Raw genomic sequence first — 14258 nt, forward strand, 5'->3', positions numbered from 1 at the left:
AAATATCGTGTTTTATTTTGACCAGACTTATCATTCCAAGTTATAAAAGGCAACTTTTCTTCATATGGGTTTTACTGAAATAGATGTTATTGCCAAAAGTAGCTGTAGGAAGGGTCTAGTAGCTGGAAGGACTGTTATGCTCTGAGGAATAAGTGAATTGCTTAAGACCTACAGGCTGTACAATATCTGCAACTTATCCCCTTTGCCCCTTTTCCATTTTCAGTTCAACACTTCTCTCTAAACTAAAAACATTCCGAAGCTTCCATACTTGAGCTTCCAAGGTAGCTCAGCGGATAAAAGCACTTGCTGGGGCAAGGCTGAAGGCTTGAGTTCAATCCATGAGTTCATAGCAGAAAGGGGAAACCTACTTCCTAAGTTGGTTTCTGCCCTCTGCAAAGACGTCGTAGCACCTGCATGCTGCACGCACACGTCTTTTAAAAGAGCTTCCACACTTAGTATTGATGACGTACAATCAACTACGAAAGCCTAAAGCAGTAAGAGAAATAAAACCTCGACTATACCAACCAACACCACCAGGGGAGGAAAAAGGAACTACTTGCTAAAAATAACCTGGAAAAGAACCTAGGAAAATAAGGACTTGTACTTTCGAAATGATTAGGCCAGGTCCAAACTAGACTTTGGTTTCTGAAGGGGTCCAGAGAGTGGAGAATCTCAACAGGAACAGAAAAGGCCCCAAACAAAAGCAACAATCAGAGCAGTCAACCAAAATAAGAAGCCTCCAGGCTCCAGCCATGTGGTTAAGAGTATTTATTGAGTAGCACAGTCTATCCAGAGCACCAAGTCTGCTTTCTGTTTCTCTTTGCTAACAGAGAGATGGTTTGTTGTATAGGCAGTTTCAGCAGGACTGTGTACCAGTCACTGACTAGTGCTTAGTCCCCTTCACACACAAAGCTGAAACTCTAATGGCTGCCAGTGCTTTCGTTTCTGCAGAGATGTCACGGCCGCAACTGTGGACTGTGTCGCGTAGTCAAGATGCCAGAGCTTAATACATATTCCCAGGCTATCAAGGCGGAAAGGCTGTCATGGTGTTAAGTATACAGAGTTGAACAAGAAACAAAGAAACAGTAAATAAAAAGTGATGGAAAATAAAGAAAAAAGAGAAATACAGACTCTAAAAAAGCCTTTCTAATGACCTTTTTCTTTTACAAGTAACTACATATTCCACCCTATGATCTCATAAATCAAAGCTTTCAGCTGTCTGGACTCATAAGTGACCGTATTCTTCCCCGTATGCATTCTTTCCTCCTCCAAGGGTTGTTCGATAACAGCAGGGATGCTTCTGCCAAAAATCTCGCAGTGCTCTAGAAACTGGACACATTCTTGAATGACGCTGTCCCTCAGCATGATCGTGTGCTTCGACATGTTCTCCAGTAAGGACAGGAAGCATCTTTTGGCATAATACCACGTATCAGTTCCCAGCTTCTTATGGTAAGGCTCCAGGCTCTTGATAACCCGAGAGATGCCAAAGTCATAGTTTCCTTTGGCACAATAAAGGGTTCCTATCACCAAATTCACAATGCAAAGGTGGTAGATTTTCTTGTCCGGGTCACCATAGGAGAGTTGTTCCTCCTCCTTCTCAATCTTCCTCATCAGCTCCTCAGCTTCCTCATTTTGACTTGTCATAATGTAGGAAACACAGAGGTTGGCTAACACGATAGCGCTGACACTCAGGATGTTATCATAATTCTTCTTGACAATGGGCTCATAGAAACCAATGGCCTCCTTGTACTTGTTTTCCTGCATGAAGAGGACATGGGCCACATTCAGCTTCCACACATCGTGGTCATTACAGAATTCCACAGATTTGCGGAAGATCTTCTCCACCATTGGATAATTCTCAAGGTTCCAGTAGATTTTTGCCTGGGCCATCAGTACAGGGATATACTTCTCAAGGGTTTCGTCATATTCGTTTACAGCCTTTATGACAACTTCATCGTCTCTGTTATGCCTTGCTTCTTGAACTTGTTTAGTGAGTCTCCTGAGCTGCTCCGTCAGCATGCCTGCTAGCCCATCAAGTTTAATGAAAGCCTCTTCAGGAGCTGTCTGGCAAGTGATCATGGCATCCAAGAAGTCATAGAGATAGGGTGTGAGGAACTTGTAAGTCAAGTGGGCGTTTTCTGCTAGAACATCAGCTGCCAGGTCGAAATACTCATATTTACAGTAAAGCAGCAGCAGGTTGCCAAAGGTCTCTGGGGGGAAGGGGTTTTGCTGGAGCAGAAACTGGAGCTTTTCAAAGCCCTCTGTGGGCTTGGCATCCATGTTCATCAGAGCCTGGTTGTGCAGGGTCACGGGGTCCAACTCTTCCTCTGCTCTGGGTGGCATATCGGTGAGGGCTTCCTGGGCTGCTTCAAAGTTTCTCAGCTGGTACTCTATGGCTGCCTTGAGGTTGAAGGCTTCCACCAGAGCAGTCTGGTGAAGAACTACTGTATTGCCAACACTGCGAACATCAATGCCCTCGGTGGTCATGCCCACACCTAGTTCTGGGTGTTGACGGATGCCACGCTCAATGATATTGGCAATATGCTTCAGGGCTGGGGCATAGTGCCTGTTGCTGTAACAAGCTAAAGCTAGGTTATAAGATACATCGGGCTGGTAACCGGAAGCCTGCAAAGCTGCAAAGAACTTGGAACAGGCAGCTTCATAGTGTCCCTCCTTGTAGAGCAGACAACCCATGTTGACCAAGCCATCTGGGTCATTCTCCCCTCCACTGTCTTCTCCAGCTTCCCCACTCAGCAGCTGCTCCACCAAGCTCCTGGCTCCTGGGAGATCCCCTTCACTGTACTTGATAGCAGCCTGCAGACGAAGGACCCGGCTATAGAAGGAGGGGTTGTCCAGGAGGAAGGCGACCCGGGTGGCCTCAGGATACAGGCAGGCCTTGTAGAGCGACTGGGCCTGGTACAGGCGGTACTGCTCGAGTTCCGGATGCATCTGGCTCAGTTGCTCATAGCACTCTGCTGCGAGCTCGAACTCCTGCAGGCGGTAGTAGCAGTAGGCCAGCAGCGACAGCCCTGCGCGGCTGCGGGGGCTCCTCTGCAGCTCTGCGCTCAGCAGCTGCACCGCCTCTGAGTAACGGGAGTCGCGGATGAGCCTGTACACCACCGCTGTGAACTCACCGTCGGGGATCTGAGAGCTGCTCAGCCCCGCCATAACTGTCAAGATTGAGTGTGCTTGTTTCCAAGGCCACAAGCCAACGGAAACGGAAGTCTGAAGTTTTTTTTTTTTTTAACGTATCCCGGAAGTTGGTTTCTTAAGAGAAGGACTAGCAGGTATTGGAAGGGAAGTGATGTGACTGCTTCTTGCACTAAGTTTCTGAATGTAAAGAAGCACTTTATATATGCTGTGTTTCTTTCAAATATGAAATCTTTACATCTTGAGTGAACAGCAACAGGTCAAATAATAATGTAAAAACACTTTACAGTCAAATCTCAGACACACTTGCTATTATGCTATTATTATTTCTCTACCTAAAGAGATGGTTGAATGTGTATGAATGTAGAATGTATATGCTATACTTCATATGTCTACACAACCCCTTTAAACATATAAGTGAGTCCCACTTTTCTGGAAGAAAAGTGTTTTGTTCTTTCCAAGCCTAAATTTTCTTCTTAATGTTCTGTAAGATAGACCGACAATTATTAAGAGCAAAAGGACATCATGGAAAAAACAAGGCTTTACTTTACACTTTTAGGGAATGAAGTTCTTGAGTACAGTGAGGAGCACTCCCCCTGGAATTCCCCTGAGAGATAACTGGGAAGACTGTGGCCAGGGAACTGGTAAAACGAAGAAAAAAGTCCCAGATACTTTTTATATTTTAACTTTATATTATATAAATATAATTTCATATATTTATACACCATTAATATCAGAAGGGACTTTGATAATGTCAAATAGAATAAAGTGTACTTGCCTTTCTGAAGAAACAGAGAAACAAAATCCCAGCATTAGTGCCTTCAAAAAGTGACACCGGTATAGGAATTAAATATTGATTTTTAAAATTACGTATATTATCAATCACTATTAAAGGTCAATTATGAACAGTAAAACATCAGATATTTCTCAGTTTATTAGCTTCAAACCACCGCACTGTAGTTTTTTATTTAGGAGCAAAATTTCACACTGGATTTTGCACATTCTACAAAAGAGCCACTAACAACATGAAGACTTTTGTTAAATGTTACTTCTTTAAAAAATAAAAAATGCCAAGACACTGAAAAAAACTTTAAAGTCCACAAGTGTACAAAACTTCTGCACTACAAATAATGAGGGTGAGCTAAAGCAGAACGTGTAATCCCTGAAACGACCTCGAAAGTCCAAGTGTCTTGTAACTAAGGCTCATGTTCGATACTTGTCCTCCATGGATAACATGATGGTGTTCACAGACAGCACACTAGCAATAAAGCAAAGTGTGAAACAGCAATGAAAGGATGTTATAAACCCGACTGGATGGTGCTTCCTCATTCAGTTCTCAAATTTTAAATAAGTGCTTCTGGGTTCATTGGTTACGTTCATTTGGTGGAGTTTCTCATCAGGAAAAGCTGTATTTAATTGAATAAACATTTAAGGTAGACAATGTGCAACATGTAAAGAGTGTGAGAATGTTAAAGCTTAGAGTTGAAACACAGTGCCAACATAACAAAGCCTTTGTTGTAAAAGTCATTAACAGAATGTACTACATATTCCACCCTATGATCTCATAAATCAAAGCTTTCAACAGTCTGGACTCATAAGTGACTGTATTCTTTCCAGTGTGAATTCTTTCTTCCTCCAAGGGTTGTTCGAGAACAGCAGGGATGTTTCTACCAAAAATCTCGCAGTGCTCTAGAAACTGGACACATTCTTGAACAACGCCATCACAAAGAACTATCATGTGCTTTGACATGTTCTCCAGTAAGGACAGGAAGCATCTTTTGGCATAGTACCACGTATCAGTTCCCAGCTTCTTATGGTAAGGCTCCAGGCTCTTGATAACCCGAGAGATGCCAAAGTCATAGTTTCCTTTGGCACAATAAAGGGTTCCTATCACCAAATTCACAATGCAAAGGTGGTAGATTTTCTTGTCCGGGTCTTCATAGGAGAGTTGTTCCTCCTCCTTCTCAATCTTCCTCATCAGCTCCTCAGCTTCCTCATTTTGACTTGTCATAATGTAGGAAACACAGAGGTTGGCTAACACGATAGCGCTGACACCCAGGATGTTATCATAATTCTTCTTGACAATGGGCTCATAGAAACCAATGGCCTCCTTGTACTTGTTTTCCTGCATGAAGAGGACATGGGCCACATTCAGCTTCCACACATCGTGGTCATTACAGAATTCCACAGATTTGCGGAAGATCTTCTCCACCATTTGATAATTCTCAAGATTCCAGTAGATTTTTGCCTGGGCCATCAGTACAGGGATATACTTCTCAAGGGTTTCGTCATATTCATTCACAGCTTTTTTAATAATTTCATCGTCTCTGTTATGCCTTGCTTCTTGAACTTGTTTAGTGAGTCTCCTGAGCTGCTCCGTCAGCATGCCTGCTAGCCCATCAAGTTTAATGAAAGCCTCTTCAGGAGCTGTCTGGCAAGTGATCATAGCATCCAAGAAGTCATAGAGATAGGGTGTGAGGAACTTGTAAGTCAAGTGGGCGTTTTCTGCTAGAACATCAGCTGCCAGGTCGAAATACTCATATTTACAATAAAGCAGCAGCAGGTTGCCAAAGGTCTCTGGGGGGAAGGGGTTTTGCTGGAGCAGAAACTGGAGCTTTTCAAAGCCCTCTGTGGGCTTGGCATCCATGTTCATCAGAGCCTGGTTGTGCAGGGTCACGGGGTCCAACTCTTCCTCTGCTCTGGGTGGCATGTCAGTGAGGGTTTCTTGGGCTACCTCAAAGTTTCTCAGCTGGTACTCTATGGCTGCCTTGAGGTTGAAGGCTTCGATCAGAGCAGTCTGATGAAGGACTGCAGTGTTGCCGACACTACGAATATCAATGCCTTCAATGGTCATGCCCACACCTAGTTCTGGGTGTTGACGGATGCCACGCTCAATGATGTCAGCGATATGCTTCAGAGCAGGCGCATACTGCCGACTGCTGTAATAGGCTAAAGCCAAGTTGTAGGAAAGGTCAGGCTGGTAACCAGAAGCCTGCAGGGCCGCTAAGAACTTGGAACAGGCAGCTTCATAGTGTCCCTCCTTGTAGAGCAGACAACCCATATTGACCAAGCCATCTGGGTCATTCTCCCCTCCACTGTCTTCTCCAGCTTCCCCACTCAGCAGCTGCTCCACCAGGCTCCTGGCTCCTGGGAGATCCCCTTCACCGTACTTGATAGCAGCCTGCAGACGAAGGACTCGAGTCTGATAGGTGGGGCTGTCCAGGAGGAAGGCGACCCGGGTGGCCTCTGGATACAGGCAGGCCTTGTAGAGCGACTGGGCCTGGTACAGGCGGTACTGCTCGAGTTCCGGATGCATCTGGCTCAGTTGCTCATAGCACTCCGCAGCGAGCTCGAACTCCTGCAGGCGGTAGTAGCAGTAGGCCAGCAGCGACAGCCCTGCGCGGCTGCGGGGGCTCCCCTGCAGCTCTGCGCTCAGCAGCTGCACCGCCTCTGAGTAGCGGGAGTCGCGGATGAGCCTGTACACCACCGCTGTGAACTCACCGTCGGGAACTTTCGAGCTGCTTTGCCACGCCATAGCCGCCAAAATTGTGGCGCGTGCTAGTTTCCAAGGCAACTAAGTAACCGGAAACGGAAGTTCATCCAAAGGGCGGCGGTTAGCTCTGAGGTAGAATCTGTTCGGTATGACTAGGAACTGTTAACATAGTCTCTGAATTTTTGTTTTGTGTTATAAGACTACAAACTGGGTAGGGACAGAAGTTTGAGAAGGGGTAGAAAACTGTTACAAGCAGTCCAGATATTGTATTCCTGCTTTCTCCCGGCATGCACCTTTGTTACTTCCCCATGGGACGTAACCACTTTGCATTCTGGGACTTGTAGTTTTATTTCATGACTACGTAATCCTGGGGACTTTGGTTTTTTTTTTTTTTTTTTTTTTTTTTTTTTTGGTTTGTGTATTCAGATAAGAAAGGGATTTTTTTTTTTAAGCTTGTACTTTTTCCCCGTTGTATACTTTGAAATCTCCTCAATTATCTTTCAGTGTGGAGCTAAGTGCGCACTTCTTAATAGTACAGTGACCAAGCTTTCTCTACCAAGTAGAAGATGATCTACTAATGCTGGGTTATTGAATGGCATTTTATTAAGAATACAGCAAGCAAAAGTAAAATAGCAGATAGAAATGGGAAGTAGCAGATAGAAACATCAGATCGATAATTCAATAAATTCAATAGAATAAATTGGAGGCTTACACATACTTAGTTGAAATCAACTAGGAAAGCCATTGAGGTAGTTAGCTAGAATTTCCAATGAGAGTTCCAGGCAGAGCAGAATGTCTAATTGGGTAACTGTGCCAAGTAAAATAACACAAGCCAAGAAGCAGAGAGATAAGAGCATCAAATCAGGCCTTCCCAAGTATTCCCCAGAAATGACTAAAGCAAACCTTTTGAAAGTGTCATAGCTGAGTTCCTAACTCAGATTCTGGGCAGAAGTAGCTCTCTCTCTCACCTCCATTGTGCCATCTTGATCTCCAAGATGGATGTAGATAGTGTGATACTGGGATGGCTGAAACCTTTTAAAATCTCAGTGACATGTCTCTTCCCACAAGGCCACATTGTCCCCAACAGCGCCACCAGCTGGGGAACTAAGTGTTCAAACATCTGAACCTTGGGGGACATTCTCATTCAAACACCACAGAAGCTGAACTAGATTCCATGGGAAACAGTGAGTAGCAAATCATTCTATCCACATGTCTCCAATAATCTATAAGCCCTCCCAAATGTGGCACCAAGTGTTTATGATGAAAGATTAGTGTCTTTTTTCTACAGAAACAACCAACCAAATTGGTGTGGGCAGTAGGCTTCTGACTTCAATGTGTCAACTGTAGCTTCAAACAGATGAACAATAGCCAGTGGGGTTGTGTATCCCCTAGTTCCTCGTATAACAAGGAAAAGGCTGAAGTAAGTGTACAGTCACTCCTACTACATAACAGCTGACTTTACTTACTTTCATCCTGCCCTCATCAGAGAATTAGCAGCCATGTGACTTCTTAGACATCATCACACAAGGGACATTCATGCAATCAATAAGAAGGAAGGAACAAATCACACCCATTTCATGTGTGTGGAGTGAGTCTTTGGTCCACCAAAGATCTCCACAGAAAGCAGGTAAGGACTACTTCTGCATCCCCACTGTGAGTTTACTTTTACTGTGATTCTTTGGTACCCTTTTAGGTGAAGTCTGTGGTGGGGGTATGTGACCTGTGCTGCTCAAATATTAAGGAATATGATATGTCTCCTTTACAACTGCTGACCTGCCTGACGTTTGCTCCTTGGAAATTCACATGCAGTATTTAAAAATCTTTATGTGTAGACTGTCATTGTGAAAAGGCTGGTCTTAAATTATGATGAATGAACATGGAAACAAAAAACGACCTTTTATCCCTTCAGTCTCTCTGTTTGCATAGCTGTACTTACATGATGAAAACATCCCACCTTCAAATGACTTTTTAAAACACACACGCATACACACAGACACACAGACACACAGACACACAGAAAACACACACACACACACACACACACACACACACACACACACACACACGGGGTGGGGGGCGGTTGTTGGCTTTCTCCCAAATGTCTTGGCTACCTGAAGGGGATCATTTGGGTTCCTCCTTTCTGTGTTGGTACCTATCTATATGCACAGCAGCTGAAGTACACAGGAGGGTAGCCATTTTGTGTCCTCCTCCTTATTTCATGGGAAGCTGCTCCAATGGTCTGGCTTGAAAAGAGCAGGGCATTTGGCATAGACAGATGGAGAGCAGGGTCATTTTCACAATGCAGCGAGTGCACCAATCCCACTGTGAAACTGGCTTGCCCACAATCACCGCTGTGCTAGGCTGACTTTTATGTGGTCTCTGATAGGCAGTTGGGGAGTCGTTTCATTGTTTTTTGGATGGGAGAGGTGAGAGATCTTTTAATTAATCATAGAAGGCCTGGAAAACAAACTGAGCAGAAGATCGTGAAGTGGGGTTGGGGATTTAGCTCAGTGGTAGAGGGCTAGCAAACGCAAGGCCCTGGGTTTGGTCCCCAGCTCTGAAAAAAAAAAAAAAAAAAGAAGACCGTGAAGTATAACGGATCATTTTTGTTTACGTCAGGGTCTTGAAGAGCTGGAGTGGATGTCAAAAGCAAATCTGCAATATTATCCTCAGCGATCAGATGGCAGGCAGTGGCTCTCGCAAAGTGCGTTCGAGACATGTAGAAAGGAGTTAATGACTGAGAAAGGGGTGTGACGGTCACAGCTGGTTTTGCTGGACTAGGGCAGGGATGATTACCAGGAAGAGTGTGCAAAATATCGCAGGGCAAAAGCATGTTTGGTTCTTAGCATCCTTCTGCTCTTCCTGCCAAAATACATAGCAATCAGATGTATAATGGGTCTAGATTCCCTTTTACAACTAGCTGGGAAGTACCTTTTGTTACCCTAGGAATGTGACCATTTATGACTGGTAATTCATGAGTGTCCCATGCACAACCACGTGTAAGCATCTTCCTTGATAAAGGAAGTCGTTTGTAAAGCTAGTGTTTTTCTTCCCCACTATGCCTCCTGGCCGTTTTTTTTCCAGGATGGTCCGTTTAGGAGCTCAGTGCATTCAATTCTGGTCATCTCAAACTCATCTCCACTATGAACAGGGAGGCAATGAAGAGATTAGGGCCGAATCTGTAATGCCATTGATTGAGTCTTAAGAGCCTGAGTTCAGTTTTTTGAACCAGTGGAGCTGTCTGTACACCGACTCAACAAGATCACTCCTGTTTAGTTGGAGAGCCATTTCATCTCACGAGGGGCTTACCTTTCAGAGAAATCTTCCTCAATATCAAAATAAGATCTTTCTTGAATGGACTTTGATTTTGATCAAGTAGCTTGTATTTTCAAGTCTACAGTGTTACTAAACCAACTTATTTCAGATTGTTTAGGAGTGTTATAGTTTACAAAAGGGATCAGCGAAGAAGGCAAAACTGTGGATCCTAATTTGTAAAACAGTCGGGCAGCCTTTAAAAGACAGAGCTACTCCAAACCCCAGGAAGGATGCACTCTGTTCATCACTAAGCCCACTTTGCCTAACTTCCCCCATTCATCCCCACAGACCTTTTGTGAGTTAGAGATCTTCATTTCCACCTCACTGCTGGCTGCAATACACAAAGAAGCCAGTGGCTGCAGCGGGCAGCGCTGGTATTTGCTTATACTGACCAGTAGAGGGCCTCGCTGCACCTCCTCCCTCTCTTCCCTGGGCATCTCCTCCCCCAGTCATTTGAATTGGCTCTAGATTATTTGTTGCAATTCATTCTGACTGAAGAGGCACAATGGTGTGAGGATTTTAAAGTTTAAGCACCGAAGCCATGGCATAGTTGTATCATGTCACTGTGGCTGTCAGCCCTGTGTGGATGCGACCCCACCTTGTGTAACTGTTCATGCAGACTTCAGCGATGCATGATGGATGCAGGGAGAGCTTTGGGCTGCAGAATTCTACCTCCAGACAACCTTCCATAACTCTGAGAATCTTTTGTCAGTTTAAAAAACGAGGTCCCAGGATTCCTCTCTCACAATCAGACAGAACTGGCCAAAGTCAATGAGCAAAATTGTCACCATTTAAATGGTAGGTGTTAGAAAGCACGTATCTTTCTCCCAGCCCTCAAGACAAAGGCTATGCCAGAGTGTTAGTTAAACATTAAGCATTTTATTAAAAACAAGAAATAGCTTTTTTAAAGTAGCCTGTTTCAAAGCCATGAGTAGTTGCTTCTGAAATGGCCAGGCAGCATTAAACCAAGTGTTCTTACAATACAGTATCAGCCTAGAAAGTGCACAAAGAGAGGAGCTTCACCCAACCCAAATGGCAATGTCTTTCCCTTCTTCTGTGCAAAACAATGATAATTAGGAAACGAGTCAGTAGGGGATCCTTTTTAAATTGTTGTAAATCAAAAGAAAATGGCAGAAGCAACAGCCCTCCAAGGGAACGGGACTCGGTAACTAGACCTCTATCTCCACACTGCACCGTGCTTTAAAACTGCTCTAAATAGGATTTCATCTAAATCTGCGGTACAGCAAAAGAAAAATGAGCACTGTAACACACACATAGACCACTCTAACACACACATAGACCTCTCTAACACACACACAGACCTCTCTAACACACACATAGACACAGACACGAACGCAGACGAAGGATGGCCTCAAAGAACTCACTTGGCTTCTTTTCATAGCAAGCAGTTCATTTACTTCATAAACCAAACACGTTCGCACCAGTGTGTACGTTCAGAAACATTGATTGGTACAGATGGACATAGACGGACAGTTTGCCTTTAGTGCTGCTGAGAGATGCACAGACATGCAAGGTCATTCAAAATCAAAATATGTACAACCCAAACCACTAGATGGGGGGAGGGGAAGGGAGGGGGCACGGACGAGGGGAGCACAACACTGGGTGCTGCTAAATCGAATGCCACCCCATGAAACTCTCCGGGCACATCCTAGTTTATTTCCGCCGTCCGCGGTCTAGTATTGTTCGGTTAGCGCAGTGGTTCTCAACCTTCCTAAAGCTGCGACCCTTTAACACAGTTCCTCATGGTGTGGTGACACCAACCATACAGTTATTCCCATTACCACTTCAGCACTGTAAATTCTCTCCTGTTACGAATTTTAATGTAAATCTCTAATATGTAGGGAGTCTGATATGTGACCTTTTCCCCAAATGGGTCGCAACCCACAGGTTGGGAGCTCCTGACTTAGGAAGTGTATGATACGTTGACCACTAATAGCCAGACTTAACCTCTAAGTTCCTAGGAAAATTGGAGTTCGGGAGCTCTTTACATACCCAGCAGAGAAACCATTCCAGTTTGACACTAGGAAACATACAGAGTTCACTAAAGGAGGCCAGGCAGAAATTTTAGGGTCCCAAACTAGGTTACATTCAGTGGCTTTTGCTAATCTTTTTGTCATTCCCCGGCCCATGCCAGTGCATTTTTCTTTATATTTGAATTTATTCCAAACATGTTTAAATTTCTGATGCACTTGAGAGAAATTGTTTCTATTACTGGAAGCAATGATTGGTTTTGTGTGTGTGTGTGTGTGTGTGTGTGTGTGTGTGTGTGTGTGTGTGTGTGTGTGTGTTTCTGTGATTCACCAGGGTCAGTAAATGGGTTTTAAAAACAATTGTACCTCACAGTAAACAGAGTAGATTCAGGCTAATGACTTGAGTTACTAACAGAAACATGTTACTGTCACTGCACTAATAAAAACATTCTGAGATCATTTTAAATCCAAGATACTTGCAAACCCAAAGTCCTGGGAAGCATGTAGGCCTTCAGGTTTCATAAACAGAAACGCGTGTACAATTTTTACTTTTCTTGGCTCTCTTTATAAATTTATGATTCCCATACGGGGCGTAATGCTGTGAGATAACCAAAGGCTGTTCTTTGTGAACTAAGAGAAAACACTCTCACAGGCAGGCACTGATGGCTGCATCATCCTCGATGGTTAGAAGCAGGCTCAGACACTTTGCGAAGGTTGTTCTGGGTCTGCTCCTTCTATATGGATATTTTTGCATCCTTTAGTGAGAAGATGACTCTCAGGTTTGTTTCTATTTTATTTGAGAAATAGGAAGAAAATGACCTGCACAAATTTTCCAAAGCAAAGAATAGCTTGGTCCTTTGAAGCAGAAACTGATTAAAAGCTGGTGCTTTTATTTACCAGGTAGAAACCTGCAAAGTTACCCCAAACCGAGAGGCCCATCAGCGGCCAGCTCGGACGGAGTCCTGCCCTGCTGTGTACTGGTAGGTACCCTTGGCTGGCTGCCCAGTTGCTCTCACCCACCAGAATCTCCAGCTGTGTTGTAGCTTGTGCACGGATGAGATAATGCTCACTAGTATGAATAAATACAATTTCTGAAAAAAAATACATCTCATACAAAATTGGGATGGACTCATCTCAGCTGTTCATGCCTAAAGACCTGAGGAAGAAGACAATCTTGTCTGAGTTTCATTTTGAAGAAGGTTCATCTTTCAAATGCCTTCTTCCAGCAAGAACCAACAGTGGTCAATAAAGATCGGCAAGTTCCCTCTTTCTGTGCTTCAGAAAAGCCAACTACAGAGATCGGCACATGACTCAGGTTCGTGAGAAGGAAACTGCTTTGCAGGGGCTTTAAAAATACCGTCAAGTCCTAGATTTCCAACCTCTAAGCTCCAGGGTTTGACACCAAGCAGGCTACCAGGCCTCCACCCTCTCTCGCACTTCCCCATAGCCATGGAGGAACAGAGCCGGGACATTAGTCAGCAGTTTCTGAATCTTGACCCACAATGGGAAAGATACCCCGAGCCAGGGGAAATAGATGGAGGCAATTACAAACAGCTACTTGATTGATGGTTGACATTGTCAGGCCTCCACTGTCTGGCAAATTGCAATGGTGTTGAACTCCCTTTGCTACCAGTGGATGTTGCTATTGGCAACCGTGCAGTAAAGCCAATAAAAAGGCAAGAAGAGGAGAGGAAAACTCAACCTTTGTGGAAGCCGTAGGGTTTGTGCTATAAATTATGTGCCCCTCAGCACTATGTAGCATCGACATTCAGGGTGGAGGGGACCTGTCTCATTGCTGCCTGCAGTCTCTGGAAGACCCTAGGTCCGGTATTATCATAAAGCACACGTTTGAAATTCTTGGCTGCAGATGGACTGGTATCCGTTTTTCTGCCTATTTATTTATTTATTGTTTGGAAGGGTACCAGATGTGTGCTCACTGCAACCTCATATGGACTGACTCTCGATTCCCATCTCAGATATAAACGTGATGAGGTGATGTGGTGCAGTACCCGAAGGCACCTGGGCTGCAGACCGATGATCTTGCAGACGGCCCAGCCCCACCCCAACCCTGTCTGTTCCTAGCTCCGCCTCTCCTTTGTTCCTCACCTGAAGGAGGGGCGACAGCTCTGCAGAAGCTATTTTCCTTTATAGCAGAGTGATTCAGAAAACTGGCTTAATAAAATCCATAAATCTCAACAGCCTCTTCTTACCTGCGCTGTGGAGGCTTTTTTTTTTTTTCTCCCTGGGCTCATTTCCCCCTGCAGTCTCTCCGGTCTTCCCTGCAGACACAGCTGTAAAGGGCACCTAGC

The 14258-nt window shown here is 44.5% G+C and overlaps 2 protein-coding genes across 2 annotated transcripts; both read right to left on the reverse strand.

Annotated features, from left to right (window-relative positions):
• Positions 1-753: 753 nt before the first annotated feature.
• LOC116901542 (tetratricopeptide repeat protein 30A2) lies at positions 754-3962 on the reverse strand. Its single transcript, XM_032903526.1, has one exon. The coding sequence runs from the start codon at positions 3166-3168 to the stop codon at positions 1174-1176; it is 1995 nt and encodes a 664-aa protein (XP_032759417.1). The 5' UTR covers positions 3169-3962; the 3' UTR covers positions 754-1173.
• Positions 3963-4054: 92 nt separating this feature from the next.
• Positions 4055-6903, reverse strand: LOC116901541 (tetratricopeptide repeat protein 30A1). Its single transcript, XM_032903525.1, has one exon. It carries the CDS (start codon positions 6683-6685, stop codon positions 4691-4693), a length of 1995 nt encoding a protein of 664 aa, XP_032759416.1. The 5' UTR covers positions 6686-6903; the 3' UTR covers positions 4055-4690.
• Between the last annotated feature and the right edge of the window lie 7355 nt (positions 6904-14258).

The sequence above is a fragment of the Rattus rattus genome, chromosome 5 (genome assembly GCF_011064425.1).
Source record: "Rattus rattus isolate New Zealand chromosome 5, Rrattus_CSIRO_v1, whole genome shotgun sequence".
Taxonomy (NCBI): domain Eukaryota; kingdom Metazoa; phylum Chordata; class Mammalia; order Rodentia; family Muridae; genus Rattus; species Rattus rattus.